The 22,918-nt window shown below is 41.9% G+C and overlaps 1 protein-coding gene across 1 annotated transcript in view; it reads left to right on the top strand.

Moving 5' to 3' along the window:
• LOC104083813 (lymphoid enhancer-binding factor 1-like) overlaps positions 1 to 22,918 on the top strand; it is a 68,956-nt gene that overhangs the window by 41,531 nt on the left and 4,507 nt on the right. Inside the window, 7 exon segments of the mRNA XM_009587447.1 lie at positions 2,020 to 2,110; positions 4,388 to 4,471; positions 6,327 to 6,449; positions 7,183 to 7,345; positions 9,857 to 9,964; positions 13,773 to 13,821; positions 14,477 to 14,517. Coding sequence (XP_009585742.1) covers positions 2,020 to 2,110; positions 4,388 to 4,471; positions 6,327 to 6,449; positions 7,183 to 7,345; positions 9,857 to 9,964; positions 13,773 to 13,821; positions 14,477 to 14,511 — 653 coding nt within the window. The 3' untranslated portion in view covers positions 14,512 to 14,517.

Genomic DNA, 22,918 nt, shown 5'->3' with positions numbered 1-22,918 from the left:
CGGCGCCGCTGGCGTGTGGGAGCAGCCCCAGTGAAGTGGCCCATGCAGTTGCTGTGAAGAGAGGATTTTTTTCCCTCAGGTCCTCTGCCAAACGCCTCCAACCATTGTTTCTGTCCTCGCCTCCCACCGTGGGTCTGGAGCGAGGCGCTGCCCCAGTGCCCCAGCCCAGATGCCGAGGTGCCCTCCACCCACCGAAATCCCCCGGCGGGGAGGCGATGGGGGGGCCCACAGCAGCTTGCCCACAGTGCTGCCTCTCGCACCCCAGGCACGTTGGGATGGACACACAGCCACCGCCTTGCTAAAGGCGGTCACTTCTTTCTTCCCTTTTATTTTATTTTATTTTATTTTTTTCTTAACCCTCCCATGAGCAAAAGCTTGCTTCGGGGAGCACCGGCCATGCGGTGGCTGCATATGATCCTGCTGGGCGTTAGGTAGCTGACAGCCCCCCGTGAGGGGCCACAGGTTTTGGACTAGCGATAACCACTGTGCATTAGTGCAGAAAGAGCAGCATCGTCTCCGTGGGTCAGAAATGCGGATTTTGGTGAAGGAGCGGCCCAGCTCCTTGTGCAGAACTTGATCTGGTAGGGGCAAGATTGTGTCGTCACTCCCAGCAGCATCAACCGTCAGCAGAGATGAGAGAGATGAGAGGCTGGGCTTGTTTTTCACCTTTTTTTGTGTTTTTTTTTTTTTTTTTTTTTTTTTAAAAAAAAAAAAACTGCTTCAAAAGAGCATTGCCTCTCACTTAAAAACCCTGGGATATATAAAGTGTTCCCTCTCCTGTCAGCCACTGGCTGTTTTACACCTTTGAAAAGACAACTGGCCAAAAATACGATCCTCAGGTTGTGGTCCCAGGTCTGAGAATTTAGCTTTTTTGAGACAGTAACACCACCACTGTTGTTTTCTGTCCTTTTCTGTACACAATCCTGAAAGATATTCTTCAAATTTTGTAATTAAATTCAGAAGATTTAAATACAAACTAGAGGGGGGAAATAAATCAGTAGCATCAATCTATAAACCAGGTCTCAAGGTAGCACACACTCAGTCTTGGACCTTTGGAGTGTCACCACATAAATATTTAATGCCCTTTTAAAGCAGCTGATTTAACATGTGAAGTAGACTTAACGATTCCTTCTGCTTCAGCCCCCTCTTCCCCAAACACATTTAAATAAACCGATGTCTTTGTGGCCTCTGCAACTGTAATTCCATGTCTCCTGGGGGCATGAGGTTTAGGTGAAGAATGGAGACCACGGACCCTGTTGGGACGAGGATTAGCTTTAATCTTGAGGTGATTCTTGCAGTTGTAGGACTCTGTGTTCTGGGGAATGTGAGCTGATGGATCATTTCTGATGGGACTCTTATTTTTCCATGAAATACTACCAATGCAAAACAGATTGACCTTGGAGCCCACAGGAGTCAACTTGATGAAGAGCTTAGTTGGAGCTGGAGTGACAATTGGAAGCCAAATGAATCATATCAAGTGTGACCACTACAGGCCTGAAAATGATTCTTAATTAACCACTGATCCTCTGTGGTAGCAAGTTTCCAAAATCTGTAAATCCATAAGGGAACCCACGAAAATGTACAAGTAGCAATTTACCTAATCTAATAGCTCTGCTGCACTGCCTCTTTGACAACGCTTTATTTTCCTCTTGTTTCATGCTGTGTTAGAAGAGGTCCTCAGGATCCGATCGGGTTTGGTGAAACCATTGAGAGGACAGTATTGCCTAACGCGCTTTACAGGAGATCTAAACTTGCGCAGGCCCTTACCCATACGTTTATTCCCTCCTTCCACTTTGTTCTTTCCAGTATTTCCCTTTGAATTGCAATATCATGTGCCAGTTACTTATTATTTTGAAGGTGGCATGGGTAGCCTTTTGCTTTTAACACTAACCAAGAACGTGGTTATTTCTTATCTAGAGCACTAATTCCATTGTAGCGTTGGCCGTGTTAGCTGTGAACTGTAGCCCACGTGTAGTATTTTGAGGGGAAAGTCATTCATTCTTCTGTGCTCTTTAACAGGCATGTCCAGGCATCCTCCAGCTCCTGATCTCCCTACCTTCTATCCCTTGTCTCCAGGGGGGGTTGGACAGATAACACCACCTCTTGGCTGGTAAGATGTTCTAGCTTCTTTTCAGACAAAGGTGCACGTGCACACCATTCGCTGTTGTTGAATCAATCGCAGCATTTACAAAATAAGAATGTCGCTGCAGTAAGAAATTACTACGTTATTTTAGTTGAAAAGATCAAAAAATGTCGATTTTTGAAATGAATTGAAACTGGTTTTTGAACACATACAGAAATTGAAGTGTGTAGATTTCACTTTGAAGTTTATGTATTTCTTATGGCTCAGATTTGTGGCTCTTGGCATTTGGAAAGATAGCAGAAAACAGTTCTCAAGGAATAAAATGTAAATTTTTAATAAACAAAAATGCAATTACTGAGGGGAGGGAAGGTAAGAAGGAACTTTGAAGTGTGTGTGTGTGGGGGAAATCTTGAAACTGCACCAAAATGGCGAACAAACTTTCGTAGTCTGCTGCTTTTTACAGTTTCTGTATGGAGAGAAGCCTCTGTCATTGGGAGATTTTGCTGCTCTTGCTAATACTAGCCCTCTCAGGATCTTTCTCTGCCATTCAGGGTGTCATTTTCCTTTTGGAGGAAACGTGGTGTTTTCAGAGTAGTCAATTTGGCAGGATGCTTCATGTCTGCTTGGGATAGATAGGTACTTGCTCTCATATCTGTTGGAGCAAGGAATAAGGAAACTCAGCAACAATTTCAGTGCTTTAGAAGCTGTATCTTGAATAATCTGTGCCCATGCAACAAGCAATGCAGATTTTTTTTTTTCTTTTTTAGCGTGTTTATGGGAGGGAAACATGATCCAGTTGACAATAGGCATAGAAAGTAGAGAGCAAAAGATGGTGAAATGCTGTATTGCTGGCAAATCTTTCAGGAAATGCCACATGCCTTTTTGGAACAAATTATTATCAGATACCAAACTAAAATATGGAAGTATCTGACTCTCTATTTTTTTTTTTTCTTATTTTTTTCCCTCCTTCCTCCCCGTTCGTTGCTGCTCGGCTGACTCCCCCCCTCCACCACCACCACCAGGTAGTTCCTGGCATTCGTTTTCCAGATGTGGTCAATCATTTCATTTGAATGGTTTCTCGATGCAGAGGCTGGGGGGAGGGAAAAGGGAAAAGAGAAAGAAGAGGAGAGACAAGATCAGATCTTATAAGGCTTGCGGATGTGTTCAGCAGCGCTCACTGACAGCAGGATGTACCCAGCCATCCCTTATGCTTACGGCTTCCAGCTGCCTTCTGCGTGGTAGCGCTGCTGAGACTTCCTCCACCTTTTTTTTTTCCCCTTCCCTTCGAGCTCATTTCCAGTAATGTACTCCAAGTGTGAAACCTGTATTCTGAACCTTACAAAGGCCAATATCCCTTGTTTTTCCCTTCTGAAAGCTGATCTGCCAGTCAATAATTAACTGTTTGAATAGGATTGATGTGTGTGGTGGCCTTTCTGGGTTGGTTCAGGTATTTGGGCTGAACGGGTATTTGTTTGCATTACCATAGCATGCTACTTCAGGGTGTTAATCGTAGTCACGACCTGAACTGTTGCGAACTGAAAGTAGCCAAAATGTGGTGATGATGATAAAAACTAGAGAGTCCAAATGACAGGCTGGTGACAAAATATTCCGTATGTGTGGGAGTATAAAGGAGGTAAGAATTTCACACAGGCTTCTTTTACTGGATTACAAAGTTTGAACTTAAAGTAGTTAAGATGGACTTATGTTGCTGTGGGCTTTTAGGTGGTTATAGGTTTTTTTTAATCAAATAAATTTCTGCTTTCTTAGAAAAGCTGGCCACTTCTACCTCACTATAGAAGATGCAAATGGAAAGAGTCCTAAGTGTTCAAAGACTGAATAAAACTGTTCAAAAGGTTTTCTAACTTGACAATTCACAGTCTGGTGTTCTTGCACTGATCTACAGTAGAACTATTTGGAAAAAAATGCCTCTTTCCTAAGAGCTAGTTAACCAAATCTGATTCCGGTGCTTTTAAAACTAGGTGAGAGAGGGACAGAGATAGGGCGTGTGCATGCATGCGCGCGCGTGTGTGTGTGTGCGTGCACGTGTGCTTTGGGGGAGGAAGGCTGGTTGTTTTGCTTTCTTCCCCAGCGGAAACCCAGATTGGGAATCTTTCAATAGCAAGGGAGAAAGTCCAAAGCGTTCAGGTATTCGTTAGCTTTGAATACAGCAGAACTCTTGAAAGTGTTACCTATTACTATTTTTTTGTGACTAGTACTGAGTTCCCATCAAGTGCTTGTAACTCTAGAGTAACTACTGAATACCGTATCGTGTGATTGATGGGTTCCTTTCTTCTGTGACCTCAGGCAAGGTCAGCCTGTATATCCCATCTCGAGTGGATTCAGGCAGCCCTATCCATCCTCACTCTCAGTCGACCCTGCCATGTCCAGGTAGGTGTAGGAGGTGAATGACTGACTGGGGAGTAACTGCTGGCATTAGAGGGCAAGTTGCTCTTCTGCTTGCATCTTGGTCTGCCTTTGCTTGCTTTTCAGTCAGCTAAAACTTTATGCGTACATTTTTATTTAACATATTTGTGTAGATACAGTTTGCCTGGATCCCACACTGGTCTCATTCAGCATTTTCTTGACAGTCTCTGAAGTATTGCAATTAGGAGCACCAGTGAATTGTCAACAATTAATTGAGCTGTTTCATCTGAAATGGGTCGTTAGTTCATTTCTAGATGCAACATATAGTGTGCATCCTTGGGTTTTGCTCATGCAAGTGTGCAGCCAGGTGGATTGTCACTCTAGTCTGCGTTCTCTAGTTCTAATTTCAAAGCTGTTGGTAATTAGTCTTGAATCATTTAGGTATCACTCCATGTGGAAACTTGCTCGCAAGTAGGTATTTCATAGCCCAAAGCCACTAATGGCAAAGGATGCCAGCACAGTGTATTTGTACTGGTGTGTGAATCAGGCACTGTGTCTTTATGTCTAAGTGCAAGCAAGCAATGCTAACTGAGACTTGGCCATGACACACTCCAGACCTCCTCTCCTCTGCTTTTGCACTCTAAAGACAGCTTCTGCATCCTGTGCTTGGTGTACACAAGGTTGCAATATACCATTCTTGGGGGTTTTTTGTGTGACATGTAGAAGACACATCCTCTTGCACGGGGACTTAAGACAGACCACTTGATAAGTGGTGGGTCCTCTTGCTTCCATTTGTGTGGGCTCCTTTGGATTATCACTGTCCCTTTACTTCTTTACAGGTGAATGATAAGCATGTGCCTGTCAGGGTGATTGGGAGGAAAACCCATTCTTTCTCCATAATAAAATGACCTGATTTGGTTACAGGGCTTTGTGTTTGCTTTATTTTGATGACATAAAGGAAAAGGGCAAGGTGATTAGGGAATGGAGAAAGGAGAGGCTGGATGTGATTCCTTAACCAGTACTCATTCAGCAAACCTTTGGAGCATGAACTTGCTTTTGATGTTAATAGTACTTTCCACCAATTCAAAATAAAGCATGCAGGTTTTCTGCTGTGCCTGAGCTTGCAATGCTCAGCACCTTCAAGACTCGTTTCAGCTATGCTTGAGGATGACCTGGGTTAGTAGGGTGGGATGATTGAGTTAGTGGTACTTTGGTTTTCTTTTCATTTTCCTTCTTGTACAAATGAAAGGAAGGTTTACTTATAGGAAAAGTCTCAGACCCTCTCCCCCTCTCCCCCTCGATGCAGTATTTTTTTAGTTTATTTTTATTTTAAGCATTTGAAGGAAGGATAGTGAGTTTAGGTGAAGTGATGTTACAATCTTTTAGCTTAAGTACATTGAAAAATAAGAGATCCCTTAGAGAGCCATCAGGGACTTCTTAAAAAGACTCTTCTTCTTTTATTTAATTTGTTTCTGCATGGCAGTTCCCTCCTTTGCATTGGCTGGTGGTGGATATTTTAAGAATGTTTATATCTTGGTGTGGAAATACAGTTTTTGGTTAAGAAATGTGTATTTTTATTGCTAGTCAGTGCAACAGTGCAACCATTAAATGTTTCTTGTGTGCATTGCTAAAACTGTTTGCCTGAAAGGTAATAAAATAAGTTCTTTACAACCAAAATGTTGACTGTTTTGTTTGTTTTTCTTAAATAAGCGGGCTACAATGCACAAATCTTAGCCAAATATTTTTCATGCACTCTTAAGAATTGTCTTTCATTGCAAGCTCTGTAGCATTTGCATTCTTGGGGCATCCCGCTGCTGTCATACGTGTTTGATGCCTGTCTTCAGTAAGGTTACAGACCTTCCTTTGTTTTCTCTTTTAGGTTTTCACATCACATGATTCCTGGTCCTCCAGGCCCTCACACAACTGGAATCCCTCACCCAGCTATTGTAACACCTCAAGTAAAACAAGAACATCCGCACAACGACAGTGAGCTAATGCATGTGTGAGTCTGCCTTTCTGCACTAGCCCTTAATCTATAAATGTTTGAGAACTAACTCTATCTGAAGAAGAGTCGAGGTTAAAAATAAAAAAAAAGTGCCTTTCATGTCCTCTTTGAATTTTAACTCTTCTCCTATAACTAAAACAGAAGATGTGGGCTACTGTTTGGGAAGAGTAATGAGACACAAAGCCATTTCTCATTCCAGTCCAGCACTTTTTAGCTATCTGCAACAGTCATCTTGATTCAGACATAATCTTGAACCTGTCTACCTGTGGATGTTGCTGGAGTGTGAACATATGAGCTTCTGCTGGAAAAGGTCTTAACTGTAAAATCTACTAGTAAAAAGCAGCCCTTTTGCTTAGTACTTGAAGGCAAAAGGCCTAAGAAAGAAGCGGATGAGGAGCTATCCTCCTGCTTGCAGCACTGGTCTTCTAGGATACTATGGATAGCCTTTCAAAAAGAGAATTGAGACAAGTGATGAATTTGGAGCGGATTCACAGATCAAATGTTACTTGCTGGAGAATGTCAACCTGACATCCTCCCTGAGTATTAAATTAAGTCCGTTCTCTGAAAAGGGATGAAAGTGGATGGGACATGACCACTGAAATTCTCATTCTTACTACTTAAATGGTACTGTAACCACAGGTTGGTAATTTTCCATTGGGGTTTTTTTTAGGCTGAAGGTAAATGGATGCTTTTTTTTCCCCTCCTTTCCCTTTCCCCCACCACGTTTTAGGAAGCCTCAGCATGAACAGAGAAAAGAACAAGAGCCAAAAAGACCTCATATTAAGAAACCTCTGAATGCTTTCATGTTGTACATGAAAGAAATGAGAGCGAACGTTGTAGCAGAGTGTACTCTGAAAGAAAGCGCAGCTATCAACCAGATTCTTGGCAGAAGGGTATGTACAGGAGGGGGTGTGTGTATTCACGTGTGCTGCTAATTTGTGTGTGTTTCCCTTTAGTTGGGTATGATGGCTCACTTTCTGCTTGAGGTGCTAACTAATGTGCAGCTATCAAATTAGCTATAGAAGATAAAACATGCAACTAAAAATAAAAGCAGCATCTTGATTTTCTTTTTTCAGCATTAGCAACATCATCAAATTGGAGTCTGTTCCACTCATGTCATGGTGTCAGCACCTCAGGCATGAAATATCCTCATTCACACATGACAGGAGCATTCAAATCACCTTCTGGGTCCTCCCTTAGGCCGGTGTCCATCAGAGCAGGAGGGGATCATTCAAAGATGAACACTGGGTGCCAGTGGAGATGGAACTCGAAAGTGAATATAACGTCGTCCAATTGTAAAGTCATGTAGGTTGGGAGGGACCTTTGGAGGTTGTGTAGTCCAACACCTGCTCAAAGCAGGTCCAGTTACATCAGGCTGCTCAGGGACTTGTCCAGTCAAGTTTTGAATGTCTCTAAAATCAACAGTCTAGTACTGATGATCCCGGTATACGTCCCAGAGCCTTGCTGAGACCCATTTGCTTCTGTGGCATTGAAGGCATGTTTTGTTCTTTCCATGCTCTGAAAAAAAATACGCAGGCCAACCCACAATTACAAACTTCATGTTCACTGTCAGTGGTGTTCTTCCAAAAGCAGCAGAAATAAATGCCCATTTTGCCCTTGGTTGTCCAGGAAGTGAGAAGAGGGACGACTTTTGTGTCAATCTGAGTTTGCATAGGGATTATTCAAATCCCCTTGCTTAGTGAACCTGTCTTCTTGACCACTGACTAAGGCAGTATTGAGAGGCACTGCAATTCTCTGAAAACCCTGTGCTTTTTAAGTGGGAAGTCAGTACGACCTTAACTGCTACTTCTCTGTTACAATCTGAAGACTTCCACCCCCTCCCCCTGCCAGCCCCCCCACCCCAAACAGAGCAGAATATTGGTACGTGTCCCGGTTCCTGCAGCCTTCTGCCTTCTCTCTGATGTTTTTGTTACCTCCTCTTAAAGGACATCTCAGCGCTTGCCTTTTCCATTCTCTCTTTCAAGTCTCTAGGATCACGTTTTTATTCTCACTTCCTCAGTAATCGATCTTAGTTGCTTAGTCTGTCAGCCTTGTTTTCTTGGCCTGAATGAGGGCAGTGGCTTATTTATCTCCATTTTGGTAATGAATCAAGCCTCAGTGCTCCGTTGCCTGCTTTTTCCACAGCTTGGACTCCTCCTTTCAAGTTACTGCTCTCTGTGAAAGTACCTCAAATTCCACTGTTACTGTGGTACGAACAACGCATGAGTTATCCAATATAATTGCTTGGAGATTAATTATTATCAAATGTTTTGTGTTCAGTCATCCTGGTCACTATTTACTATACCCTGTGCCACTCCGGAATAGGAACCACCTCTGTTCTCAAGAGCTGACGCTTTGCATGCTGCTGGGCTCTCTGATGCCACGGCATAATGTTCACTACCTTCGTGTGGAGTTTGAGAGTTGCAAATAGGCTGAACTGCTGTGCTCTCAGTAACACATCGAACTTGCTGAGTCAAGACAGACAAGCGCTTTAGTTCTTCTGACATGTAACAAAACAACATTAAATCATACAAATGTGATCTGATCTGAAATCCTAGTTCTGTAAATTATTCTTGCATGAGTGTCTTGATTTCATATGTCTTTTTTTTTTTTTTTTTTTTAATATCTTGTTCTCTCCCTTCTCTCCCATGCATATTGTCAAAGTCAAACAAGAAGACACATCTAATGCTGTAGCAGTAGAACCTGATTCTAAATAAAAGGCCTTTACTCTTTTTGGTTCAGGTCTATGATAGGTGTTTCAACAAGAACAAAATTATTAGATACTGATGTAGCTGGTGCCTTTTCAAATGTGCAGGTTGTGAGGGTTTATCTTAGAGATTTTTTTGCAGTTGCCATTTTCTTTTCTTGTATTACAACAAGAAGAAATCAGAAAGCAGGTACCTTGAAGCTCAATACTTAGGGGTTGATCTTGGAACAGGAGCCTGCTGGTGCCCAGAAAGCCCTCTGCATTGGCATTGAAAACCTGTGTGTAGCTGCTGCTTAAAAAAACAAGACAGCAAACCCTTCTGTGGTAGGGAGCTCACTGCCCTTTAAAAGCAGCACAAAACCTTTCATTTTGTCAGGAGCTAAAGGGTGCTTTTTGGTTGTTTGGGCCTTTTGGGTTTTTTTACAATAGTGTTGGGAGAGCATCGTTCTGTGAGCAGATTATTTGGTGAGCCCCATTTCCATAAATGATTTTTGTCTTGCTCAAGGCACTTGGCAGTTGCAGAGCTGACAAATGCCTGAAAGTTGGTTAATAAACACGGGTACTTGTAATTGTTAATGAATTTCATTTTTGCAGTGGGGAAGGACTGAATCAAAGTTACAAAAACACTTGCTCATGTCATCCTTTGCCTAGGTATGAGTTATTTCCTAGTCTAATGCTATGTTTATTTTGTTTGCAGTGGCATGCTCTCTCCCGTGAAGAACAAGCGAAATATTATGAACTAGCTCGTAAAGAAAGGCAGCTACACATGCAGCTTTATCCAGGCTGGTCTGCAAGAGACAACTATGTAAGTCGCTCACTTGAAGGCTCTTTTCAAATTAACTCCCTTTACCTAACTTTTTTTTTCTTTCTTCTTTTTCTCTTTAACTTGTGGAAAATTCTAAGTGGAGGCATGGTGAACAAACATATAACATAAGCCTTATATTTGTTTGCACTTCAAGCATCCAGAAAACTTGAGATTTTGTTGTTGTTATTGAGATGCTTCTTATGAAGGTCACAGTTTTTGAGGGGAAAGTGTTTTTTTTTTTTTCCCTAAGACAATCGTCAGTATTGTCTGAAAGCTTATGTTCTACTGTACAGCTGTGAATTTTCCATTATTTTCCATTTGATCACTTGCTATGAAGAAATCTTCTTTAGACATAAGTAAAAAAGGGGTGTCTTTCTTTCAAGAGAACCGAAAGCCTAGGGGTCTTAATGCAAACTGAACTTTAGCTTACAGTAATTCAGAATGGCCCATCTCTGAAATAAAGCTTGCAAAATTTGTATAAGTAAACTTCATGATAGATTCTGCTTTTATGTAGTTTGGTGAAGCTAATAAGTTTTCTTACAATCACTCTTATTTTATAATTAAATATCAAACAAGTGTTAATAGCACGTTGCACAGCTTGCACTGCACGATTACACTGTTGTGCTTACAATGAGCTGTCAGCGTAGTCATATGTTATCTTATGAAACTTGCAAGCTGCAGCCCTGAGAGACTGATCCTAGCCCGAGATCTGGGCTCCCTTCCGTCCTCCCATCAGCTGTGACATTATTTATTGTGATAGGAAGTGTACATGCTATATCTGACTCAGTTTTCCATCTGTGTTAGGTGAACAGTAGTATTTCTCTACTTCAGTGACGTCTTGTGGACATTAAAGAGTATGAGGCACCTAAATATGGTGTTAACAGAAACTGTAGAAGTACCCAACATTTCCAATCCAGCACAGCTAATGTTCAGCGTAAACAAAATTTTCATTGTAAGCTAGAGTCTCTTAGGGAGATCTTTGGCACAGAAGGTGTTGACACAGAAACTACATGATCATCTCCGAAGCAAATGCCTTGGTCTTGCTGACATCCATGCCCAGTTTTGTAAGCACAGACACTACTGTAAGCCCTAGTAGCTTGTTTCTGCCTGTTTTATACAGTCATCTTTCCTAGCAGGTGAGCTGTCATGACTTTACGCAGGTGGGGTTTATTTCCAGTAACCAGACCATGTCAACAGCGCTGTCTTGAAATATACCTGGGAACAAATAGGGCCTCAGTGATATACTCCCTGAAAACAAAGGGATTTCAATTGTCTTGAACTTACTTGCTGGAAAATCAAACCACTTTGGAGCCTTGTTAGCTCACGTTTTCTGAACGTCAGCCTTCAAGATTGTCCTGTGATGCTCGGTCATGTTGACTTTGAGAACCTGATGTGTTTTGCCACAGCCTACTGCCATACAGCACAAGCAGTGGACCTGCGGTTTCTTAAATGACTTGATAGACATTTGGAGTGTATAAGGTGGCACGTATGAATTTGGTCTTTGATGCGCTTCCAACCTACATCCTGTGTGGAAGTATAGCTCTGATGTACTCCAGTCCTATAGGTTACAATGGAGAACTCTGCTAGCTTCCTCTTGCAGTCCTTCTCTCTGCCTCTCCAGGCACGCACATGTTTGTTGTGGTGGTGGTGAGGTAGTGATCATAGTAGATCACAGTTTATCACTGGAACCTTTTCAGGTATATGTCATCTTTTTTTTTTTTTTTTTTCCCTTTTTTCTCTTCATTTTTTCTAACTTGAGCAGTCAAAAATGAAATTGTATTCATTTAGCACAGATATTACTGCAGTATTTTGAGAGTTGGAAGTGCTTAGAGGTGACTTCTGTTTCACGTGGGTGAATTTCACAAAACAGTACAATTAAAAAAATGTGTGCTGCTTGGTTTTAATTCTTCTATTTTGGTTTGCCTGATTATTCAGGATTTCACAAATCCCAAGAAAATGTTAAGCATTGCTATTCAACCATTGACAATATCTGTGTGCTTTTTATTGTGTTTTTATTACTGACACCCAAAGTAGTCCTGCAAAGTTGTGTGATAGTCATGAGAAGCACAGTGTTTTCATAATGCGATGGTGTCTGTGTGTGCTGGAATTGTCAGAAACTACCTCATTGGGGAATGCTGACAACTAGTTTTCAGCCCAGCCTTTTCCTTCTGTTCCTCCTCTTCTGGTATCTCATAGATGGATCACAGATCAGCTTTCAGTATGTTTTAGCACTTGAAGTCAGCCTGCCATAGAAAATAAAACATAATTTTCTCACATGATTTTTCCATGTTAACATGTTAACTAATGTGCTTTCCTCTGTAAAGGGGTATTGCCTTGGGCCTAAGTGATAAAGCATATCGCTGTGGGTTTCCCAGAGCCCTTGAAATCTGCTTTCCAGCTTCTAGTCTTGGTCCCGTCTTTGGGAGCTCATTCACAAGGCATTGCCCAGCCCTGTTGCCAGCCTCAGAATAAATAAGGACGGTAGCTTAAGAATCAGGCAGGCCCAGACTGCTAGAGCAGACTGGAGACTATTTAAATTAATCTGCCATAGCTTCACTGTAGCCTGTATTTGGAGCCCTCTCTTGCCATCCATCAGTGAGCACTGCAGTGGTTTCTCACATCACCTGCTGTCCATCCCGTCGCCTTGCAGAGCTAGCTAATGGAAAGATGTGTCCCTCCACTTCAGCCCTTCCAGTTTGTGGCCACCGTGTATGGCACGGTCTACGCCAGGACACGCGTTGACTCAGCTGTGCTGAGTGGGGTGACCCTGGCTGGGGGGCAGAAGGATGGACAGTGGGCTGCAGTCCCGCTTACAGCAACTGCACAAAGGTTTGCCAGAGCTCGCCTCTTAGAGCCTGTCCTGGCAGCTTGAAGGCTTCTTGCAAATATAAATGGATATGACTTTTTTTTTTTTAACAAAAAAAAAGCTTTGACTGACAATACAGGACAATAAGGAGAAGTCATACGGAGGAATATCAACGTGGTAATTAGGGCGATGCAAGATGATTGAGGTTTAAAATTGTGGGTCTAAACTGACCTTTTGTTTCCTGAAAGACTTTGCGAACTGGGAGCTCTGGCCTTTTCCATAGATGGGGGTGCAGGAGAAGGCTGAGTGTGTGGGTTGGCACGATGAGCCTGCGCCGGCACGCTGGTGCCAGTGTGGTGTCCAAGAAAGACAGCTGCCAGACGTCCATTTCTGTCCTGCGCCTCGGTCACATTAAGGGTGCTCCGCTATACAGCAGTCTGCTATTTGCTTATTGCACAGTGCGTTCTCTGGGCGCAGCCATATGGGACTTGGCTTTTGTTAAGGTACGAGTGTTATCAGAACAGCTTTAGTTGGCTCGTTTGCACCCTGGGGACAAGTCATGGTCGTCCTAGGTACTTTCAACACCCTGTCTGCTGTTGCCATGTATGACAGTGTAAGTATCTGAATGTGTGAAGAGTTCTTGTAAGAGCCATAAATTATGATATCAACATATGTGTCATCAGATTATTAAGCGTGAGAAGTCTTTTAGATGCTTGCGGCTGCCAGCGTTAGTTGAAAAACTGCCAGAAATTGTAATTCCATGTGGATACAAAAATGTGTATTGCTCATGTGCATATTTCTCCATAGATGCTGAGAGCAAACCTTGTTACCATTGAAACAGTTGGAAGCGGGTTAGAAAAGGTTTTAGCTATCCCGAAAACAATTGGGTTTTTTCCTTTCTCAGTGTCCAGATGGCTTTCATTTCTATGTCGTGAGGTGGGGGAGCAACAAAAAAAAGTTCTGAGTGTGTAATGGTATGGTAAAATTACCTTTTTTTTTCAGGGGAAGAAAAAGAAGAGGAAGAGAGAAAAGTTGCAGGAATCAGCATCAGGTAGGCCATGACCAACTCTTACTTCCCATTGACCTCAGGTATATTTTAGAAACCAGGGCTTGCGCTATTTAATTTTTACGTTCTTTTCTCTAACACTTGCTTCTAATGGATGTTTTAAGATACTTCACTTTGAATGCAAGCTTGTGAAAATGCACACATTACGTATCTCCTTTCCCTTACGCCTTTCCGTGCAGCAGTCCTGACGGCATCAACATCCTTTGGCTGAACTTATGCATTGCTGCAATCACTGTCCTGCTTTATCTTTGCTTTTCTCCTCAATCAGTGTTGTATCATCCTTAGACTTAACTGTGTCTCAAATACTGTGTGGGATTATTGGACACTGGAAACTTTACACTGACCTTTTTGTAGCCACTGTATTTTTTATTGCTGTGTTTTAGATTTCTGTGTACACTAACAGCTGCCTAGTAGGTTGGCTAAAAGCATCAGTGAGGTCTCCTCTTTGCCTGTAAAATACACACAAAGAAACACCCTGTTTTCCCCAAGAAAAATGGCTGGTATAAGAACCATAACAAAACCAAACAACAAAACCAAAAACACACCAAAAAATCCATGTAATGCTGTAGCAAAAAAACTTATTTGGAATGTGGAAAAACTCTGTAACAGAAATTTGTTAAAGGAAAACAATCTTCTACAGGTACAGGCCCCAGAATGACAGCTGCCTACATCTGAAGCATGGTAAGAACATCTCTAAAGCTTTCCTGATGATAAAACTGAATTGTAAAATAAGATTTCTTATAAATTTTATGCAATAATATGGATTTAGCAAAAATTGCAGAAGTATCATATCCCAAAGCTAATGTTACTTTGACTACTGATGGTTTTTATACCGGCTATCTATTAGGTGTTCACTGTTTCACTTCTTAACCTTAATATTTTCAAATTGGCCATACCTCACTGACTCGCTGCAAGTCTGCCTGTGAAGCACAGGGATGGGTTTATTAAGCAGTGCAAACCCTCCCAGCCAGCAGACTGTCACAGTTCATAAGAGCAAGTTAGACGCTGGCTTCAGAGTACATTTTATGTGCTGACATCTACAAGATGCTGGCTGGCTGGGTACACTTTTTAAAAATTTATTCACCTGTATACTAACAAAACATCTGCTAAGAAAATGGGACTGTATTTCAGTTATATCAAGAATTTCTCCCTCGACTGTACAGTGGTATTTCATGTGTGGTGTGGGGTTTTTTTTGTTGTTGTATTTCCAGTGTGTGTTTTCTCTCTTCATACCATATCATCTGCACTGAAGGTGGAATGACTAGTGATTACACATATCCAATAACACCATCTAGACTGCTTGTGAGTGCACACCAGTACCACAGTGAGATCCTCATTTCTCAGTGTTTGTGTTGGAAGGCTGGTCCCTCTCTTCCTCTCAGTGTGATACGTTTTCTAGTAGGAATGGCACTCACTTGACATAACAGTTGCTTCTACACTGTCTAATTAACCCGGACTGCTCTCGGGGCATCCCTGAGAATTCCAGGAACCATGCAAAAAAATAACACTTTCTAAACTCACCTATGCATTATAACAGAAATGGGCTCTTTATCCCCTCTCCCACTGCCGTGTTTGGCCACGTGATTCCCTTGGCACTCAGAGCGGTCAGCAAAGCGGCCGCCTGTTGGCCCTCTGCTCTGCTTGGAATTTCAGCCAGAGAAAGCCAAGTTAAGTTTGCTCTGTGCAGTGCGTCAGTCGTCAGTCAGTCAGCATGATTCAAGCCTCTTCTGTAGTTATGCTGGTTAGTCTAAACTTGGTTGGGTTTAAGACTTTGGGCTTTTTTTTAAAGCTGAAGTAAAGTGAAAAGGCACAATGCGTGCTCTTTCTCTCTTCCTGCTAGGCAAAAGTTTTTCAGGCAAGCAGACAGTCTTGCTCTTTGCAATACGCCTGAGTCATGCTGACTTTAGATGTGAATTGCAGCATTTGGGTTCTGTAGCCTACACAACAAATGTAGCTGTAAAGTATCGTTAGTTACAGTAACTGCCGTAAGTATTATACCTATTAAAAAAAAAAAAAAAAAGCAAGTGCTTTAACCTTGAGTTTTATAACTGATATTTCAGCTTAGTGGCCCACGTCCATGACAGTTGTGAGCATTTTTCCCTTTGATGTTAACACACTACCAGTAAGCAAAACACACATAACTTTATCTGAATTGACGCAGAGCATTCGATTAGGATCAGAATACAACTAAGGCTCAAGTGACAGTTAAAAACCAGGAGATATTTGGTTTCTTGGATGCCTTACAATCTAAGGATGACTGCCTTGCCTACACTGAACTACTTTTGTTGGAGTTTCTCTGTTTGCATTTTTCATAGTAGAATATGAGTTGAAATAGAAGAGGATGAGTGTTCTGAGTATGTGGGTTTTCTCTTTTTCTTTCCCTTTTACCTCTACACCCCTTCCTTCCTTCCCCTTGAGCTCTGTAACAGTGTGCGAACTGTTGGTAATACCTGTCTCTCTGTCCTCGTGCAGTTTATAACACGGAGTATGAGAACAGTAGGTATCTTCTTCCACTGAAGGGGGAGTGTGCTGTTGACTCCATATATGCGCATGTAGGCAGCCTCACTAAATGTTGCGTGCCGAGCGAATGCTCTCCACTGGAGACGTGCAGATGTGCTCTAGCTGGGAGTAAATGCGCAGAATGATTTAGGGAACCTGAATCAGCCAGACTTCAAAGTAAACTTCTGAAGGTTAAGACTCTTGCCCTTTGCAAGCCTAATCCAAAGAATATTTTGCCCACAAGCGTAATATCTTAACAGGCCCACAGCAGAGCTGTTGTAGTCTTTACTGGATGGAGATAATAAGTTTGGGAATGCCTTTCAGTGAGTGCCGCAAAGAGCTCTTGAAGACAGGAAAACACTAGCTTTCTTACTCGTAGGGATGGTGCAAGGAAGAAGGGGAAGGAGGGTGGGAGGTCTGGGAAGGAGACAAGCGTTCTGTTATCTGAGAAGAATCAGAAATGAGTAGGTGGCAAGACCAAAGAAAGAATCTCGAGATCAGCACAAAGGAGATCAGCCAGGGCTGTAATTACGGTGATGTAAGTGAGAAGGATGAAATGGTGGGAGGGTTGTGTGGTGGGATGTTCAGAGGAAAGTAACGGAAGAGACATGCAAACAGAAATGATCTAAGATACTGTGAAAGTTTTGGGTGTGTTTTTTCTTGTCCATGAATGCTTCAGCGCATAACTGATTTTTAAGGTGGACCTCTAACCTGCTTTTTGGCTTGGACATCATTTGAGGGGTGAAGTCAAGGTGGTAGTGTTAAGTTGCTCCTCTTCCCGGGCTTGTACACAGCAGCAGGCTTCTTATGGCTTCACTGCTTAAGATTTAGCTGGGTTCCGCGATCTCCTCCAGCCTGCTGAATGGCCAATTTGTAAAACACTTCAGTATTACAGTGCTTTAGGAATACTGTCACCTGGTGCTCCAGTCTTTGCTAAATTATCCTGGGGTACTCCAAAGCACGTCTCCATTCTTTAAGAGTTGTAGAACTGTCCCCAAGCAGGATTTTGTTTTCCGTTGAAATGGCCCAACAAGATGTTTGAAATAACTTTTATTTGTTGAAGAAATAACTTGCATTTATTCTCTCCTTTTGAAATCAACCGAGAGTGGCATAAGACGTGGTAATGCTAAAAATGAGTTTGGGAGAGGCCAGGAGGGAAGGGGAAATGAGGAAAGCTAAGATTAAGGACAATGTAGAGATCTGTTGAGCACCTTTCAGAAAGGGGTGTTTTCTTGTTACTTTAAGCACAACCTTGTAGAAGACTTGTAAATGGGAGCAATTCTGTGTCAGAATTGGAGATTCCCCATTTCCTATCTGATTTGACTTTTGGAAGGAAAAAAGCTACTTTTGGCATCTCATGAGTATTTTTAAATCAGCAAGGAAATAGAAGGGTACTAATGAAAATTCCTCCTGATTGTTCCACAACGTGGAAATAGTTAACTACTTATGACTTGCTATGTACGGTAATTGTAAAAGGCACATCATTTTACATATGGCAGGATGCAATTGGGAAGTCCTCACAAGCTACATAATTTAACATTGTGTTTTGGCATATCTTCAAGGGCTAAAAAGAGCGACAGAGAAGCTTAATAGACATTTGAAAACCTGTGAGAAGTGTATTTGTAGCTTGCAAAATTCCATGACAATTAGCATTTAGATTAGCAAAGCTTTCAAAAATGAGAAAACTTGACTAATACTGATTTACAATCAGAAGCACTTAAAAGGATCAGATTAAGACTGTTTAACTTTAAACAATGAATTATCTATAACGTTTCAAACTTCCTACATGGACATTAGAGCCAAATTTCGGTGCGGAAGTGATTTTTGGATAGTGTTGTAACAAACAATTTTTGACTGGATTATCTTTTCCTTGTTACTTAGAAATAAAATGGAGTGAGGCTGTGAAAGCAGACTATAAAGTAGGCCAATCTACAGCCAGAATACTGTGGAAGAGAACCATCTGATGACTGTGGTCATGGTTGACCATGGATTTCTGGCCAGCATCCTAGAAAGGAGATGCAAAGAGGATGTGGTACCTTGCTTTCTGAGGCACATGTTTTCTAACCTGGCTTATCCAGTGCTCTTGAAATTGCTGCTGGAGCAGCTGAAAATGAAGCAAACGCTCCACCCCTTTCCATACTCCTTGACCGCTCAGAAGCTTTAAACAGAGCCTGGAGGATTTGCGCAGAAGTTAGTGTCTGTGAGAATTTGTGTGGTGATGGTGGTGCAGAGACATGTCCTGATTAGCTTTAAAAATTATGTTACCTGTGCAACCCATGTTTCCTTGTTCCCTGTTTTGCCTATGAACGGTGGCCTTTCAGCGTAGGCAAGAGGACAGAATGAACAGAATAGAATTTGCTGGATTGAGACATTTGTATTATTGAACACTTTGGTTAACTTCAGCATTTTTCAGATAGGCATAGAAATTTCCAAAGACAAGGAGTATAGCCCTCAGACAGATCCCCTCCTGCAACTTAATTCTGACCTGACATTGATCTTGCTGGGGTGAAAGATAGAAAACCTCCTCTCTTTCAGGCTCTCTGACATCAAGAAAAACATCAAAAGAGCAAACCTGAAGAAAAGCCGTCTCCCGCTTAGGTGGCAGGTACAGAAGGGCACTGACACCTGCTGGGAGAGATGCGGTGGAGCAGAATTGAGTTCCCCAATTTCCTTCACCGGCCTGGTGGAGGAGCCTTGTGAATTGCAGGAGGGAAGGAAGGAAGGAAGGGTATAAAAACTATTTTGGGTGCAATCAGAGACTATGGGAGGGATAAGGGTAAGTCAGGGTAGAGGCCAAGCATAGGTTTTCTGAATAAAAAAACCCAGCAGAACACTTTCAACTAGACAATCAGCATAGATACGGGATTAGAGAAACAAGAACACTTCTGAAGTATCTACAAAACAGTTTTTGCAATCAAAGGGTGTAGCACAGTCAGCTATGAAGCTGACCTTCAGCATTTCATGTTTTAAACTGACACTGACAAAGGGCAAAAGTAGATAATTCAGCAGGTGAGTGTCTAGAACCTGTTCATTTTGTCAGAGATGCTCAAGTTGCAGATGCTGCTGTGAAGTTAGAGATGCCTAATGAAGTTTGAACTCAGCCACATTTACAAATGATTAAAAAAATTCCATATCATTTCACTTCTGAGGTGTTAGCCGTAGGCGGCTTGGGCTAGAACGAAGGAACAGTGGGACAACTATTGTTCTAACTCTTCCTGTGGGATAGGGTGGGGACAGGGAGTTGACAGCCGGTGCACCATTCTTCTCTGGATGAAAACGGTGTATTTTAGTGGATTTAGTAAACTTGCCACCAGACTGAGAATTCTAAGGTCATGAGAAAAACTCTGTAGAAACAAACTGTTTCATAAAGAAAACATAAGATTTTGAAATGTGGTTTCATTCCCAATTGGAAGAAAACCTCAGCATTTTAGTGTTCATCTCGGTCTGTATTGCATTTTCATTTTTTAGTGTATTTACATGAAAAATTTCAAAATGAGAAACTGATACTGTATTCCTGAACAGCTAGAAAGCAAGTTGTTATGACGTTGTCAGTCTTTCCCATTTGTTTCCAGAGACTAAGCTTGGGTGAAATCTGTCTTCTAATTTCAACAGAATTGTATTCAAATGCAAATTCTGTCAAAGCTTAGCAAACTTTAGCACTGAGTTTTGTTTCTGTCTGCCTCTGACTTTTAGAGATTATGATTGGATTGAAGAGGTCTTCTGATATACATGAATGCAAAACCAGCCATCCTGAAGACAAAAACAACCAAACCAAAACAAAACCAAAAAGCCTGAATTTGATGTTGCAAAAGTCACTGCTAATAGAGCCAACCTTCTCATACCAGTCAGTTCTTTAATCCTCTACTTTAAGACTTTTTATGCAAGTCATCTTTTAAATCTCTGATCCTTTACCCGCTTGTTAAGGCTGTACCATATAAATAATTTTGCAAGTGTGCAGATTGGAAAGCTGTACAAGGAAGGAAGCTCACAGCAGGGCCAGCTGAAGCACCGCTGTCTAGCCAGTTAAATGTGAGACTGGCAGCCAGTTAGACAGCGTGGGTTTTCAGCTGACCTTTCAGGACACCAGCTTTCCGCTGTTGGTTCCAGCGGTAAGAGCAAACGTTGGTAGCATTTGTGCAGTGAAGGTGTCATTGGCATTGGGGCGTAGCGTGTGAGCAGGGTTAGATGCAACTGAGGAAATGGTACCAGTGACCATCTCTCTCAATTAGTGTTCTTGCCAGAGGCATCAGTAGAGTGCGATTGGGGGGTAAGAGGACTAAGGAGGCTTAACTGAGCAGAGAGACATAACTTCTAAAGTTGATTCCTCCTTGCAAAAGACACACGTTTCCTCATTAATACTAAGTTGCATCAGAATTAAACTCAGGAGTTTTGAGACACCTCTATTCTTCGTCTCAGGGATACCTGAAATTGCACGAGGTAAAATGTTATTGCCAAAATAACTACATATAATTAGTTTTATGGTGTGTGCATTTGCCTTGACACTAGGTGAGACTACATTTTGATGAATATTTGGGTTTCTTCCCATATGTGTGTCTTTTGAGATACACAACAGGAGGCTTGTGTATTTTGGACCAGTAGAGATTTTCTGCTGAGATGACTTAATTGCATCAAAGTGAAGTTGATGTGTTTGAATTCTGTAGTGGTTTCTGTGTATTGCTGTCTTACGCTGGTAGTGTTGCTCTGTGGATGCCTGTGTGTAGAAGAGTTGATGAAGCTCAAGAAGATGTTCAGGTTACACCTGACTTACCTTTGGTTGCATGAAAGCAACTATTTAAATTATTCTATGTATTAGGAGATTTAAATGTTGAGATCGTCTTTCAAAGTACAGTGTAAATTCTAACCTATGTTTAATTGTGGCAGAAAAGATGATCCACAAAGGAAACTTTACCTATGTTATTTCTTTCTTTTGAAAGAATTTTCACTTACTACTTTACCAGTACCTCATGTCTTTTCTGTTACAGCAGGTGAAAACTGAAGTAGCAATTTCAGTGCCCCTAGAACTGATGCATCTTTCTTCACAGCTCTGTTTATAAAATAAATAATTTTTAAAAGTCTTCTGAATATTTATTTTATGCCATAAAAATACAAAAAGGGGACAAGCCCTATTTCTTCCTGCCTTGCAGATCACTTTTAGTATATTATTCCTCTTTAAGAAGCTGCTAGAAACAGCTGTCTAGAGGTAATCTGTTTTTTACTATAGACGTTGAACCTCTCTCCCTTCCCACCCCCAACAGGAAAAACACATCCTGGGTCTTCCAGTAGGATCATTTTAAAGATTGTAGCTCAGTGATAGAGCTGCTAGTTTCATGCTGCCTACACTGGGGGCCTTTGATAAGAGCCACACCTGCTTTGGCATCACTGACTGCAGCTGCACAAAGCGGGAGTCCTAAAATACTGGGTGTTTCCTGTGCTGACACTAACCTGCTCTGGAAGAGGTCTCTGACTTGGGGCCTTCCTGCTGTTCACTTAGCGCATCTAGCTTAGACCAAACGAAGAGGGCAGAAGGTAGGACTCCAGACTCCACCTGTAGTCAATGGAGAGGTATTTTCAGGGGTAGTTACTTCAGGGCATCTAAAACACCAGTGAGAAATTTGTTACTGGAGTCTCCGTTCACAGTTACCAGCAATGGGCTGAGGCTAACAGTAGCAAGGTGGGGGGTGGGTGGGGGGAAACAACAAAACAAAACAAAAAAAAACACCAAGAAAAACTTACTACTGGCATAGCTTCAACAAGGCAGGATCTGTTACAGTTTTAGGGTACAATTTTATGTAATTTCTTTGGCAACTAAGGCAGCTTAAAAGGTTTCCTCTGCTGCCTGCTGGTATCCAGCTCTTGCAGAGAGGGCTTTTTACTGTCTCCCGTAGGTCTCCCCATCCATGTGCTCTAACAGCTTGTGGGACCCTGCAGCAAATCGGATTACTAAAATGACTGGGGTTTTGTTGGGAGGTGTTTTTTTTGTTTAGAAACAACAAAGGTTGCGGAGTGTTTGTTTTTGTTTGCCCAGAACATTTCAAGGATCTGGTTTAGGCTAACCCCACAAACCATGGCACAGCTGGGCAGGAAGAGGAGCAGACTGCAGCGCCGACATCTATCTGCTTGCGCCTGAAACTCTCTCCAGCTCTGCTGCTGAAGAAGATACAAAGGGGCTTCACAAACAGCGTGAACCTTTCTGATAAATAATCACCTGGCTTTGCATACCCAAGTTTCTGGAGTATTGGATAAACCCTGGCAGTAAGTCCAACATGTTCATTTTGGACTTCAAAAGAAAATGACAGTTTTAGCTGCCGGGTCCCTGAGTTTGCCGTGGTGTTTGAAGTACTGGATTAAAAGCCAGGTTTGGAGACTGATGACTTCTTTTTTTTTTTTTTTTTTTTTTTATACATATAACTGCCGTTATATGTAGTCTTGTCTCTTCTTACAACTGTATGAAAACAACCTATGGTGGGGAAAGGTGTAGAAAAAAAGCACCTGGTTTAAAATTTTTACTTTCCCTTGCTTTCTGTGAAGGGTTAGCTATCTCTTTTACTCTGTACTTACTCCTGTACCGACCCAGACACTCTTG

Source organism: Fulmarus glacialis, unplaced genomic scaffold (assembly GCF_000690835.1).
Source record: "Fulmarus glacialis isolate BGI_N327 unplaced genomic scaffold, ASM69083v1 scaffold10641, whole genome shotgun sequence".
In the NCBI taxonomy this organism is placed as follows: domain Eukaryota; kingdom Metazoa; phylum Chordata; class Aves; order Procellariiformes; family Procellariidae; genus Fulmarus; species Fulmarus glacialis.
The sequence above is the reverse complement of the archived record's forward strand: the minus strand, read 5'-3'. Positions and strand labels throughout refer to the sequence as shown.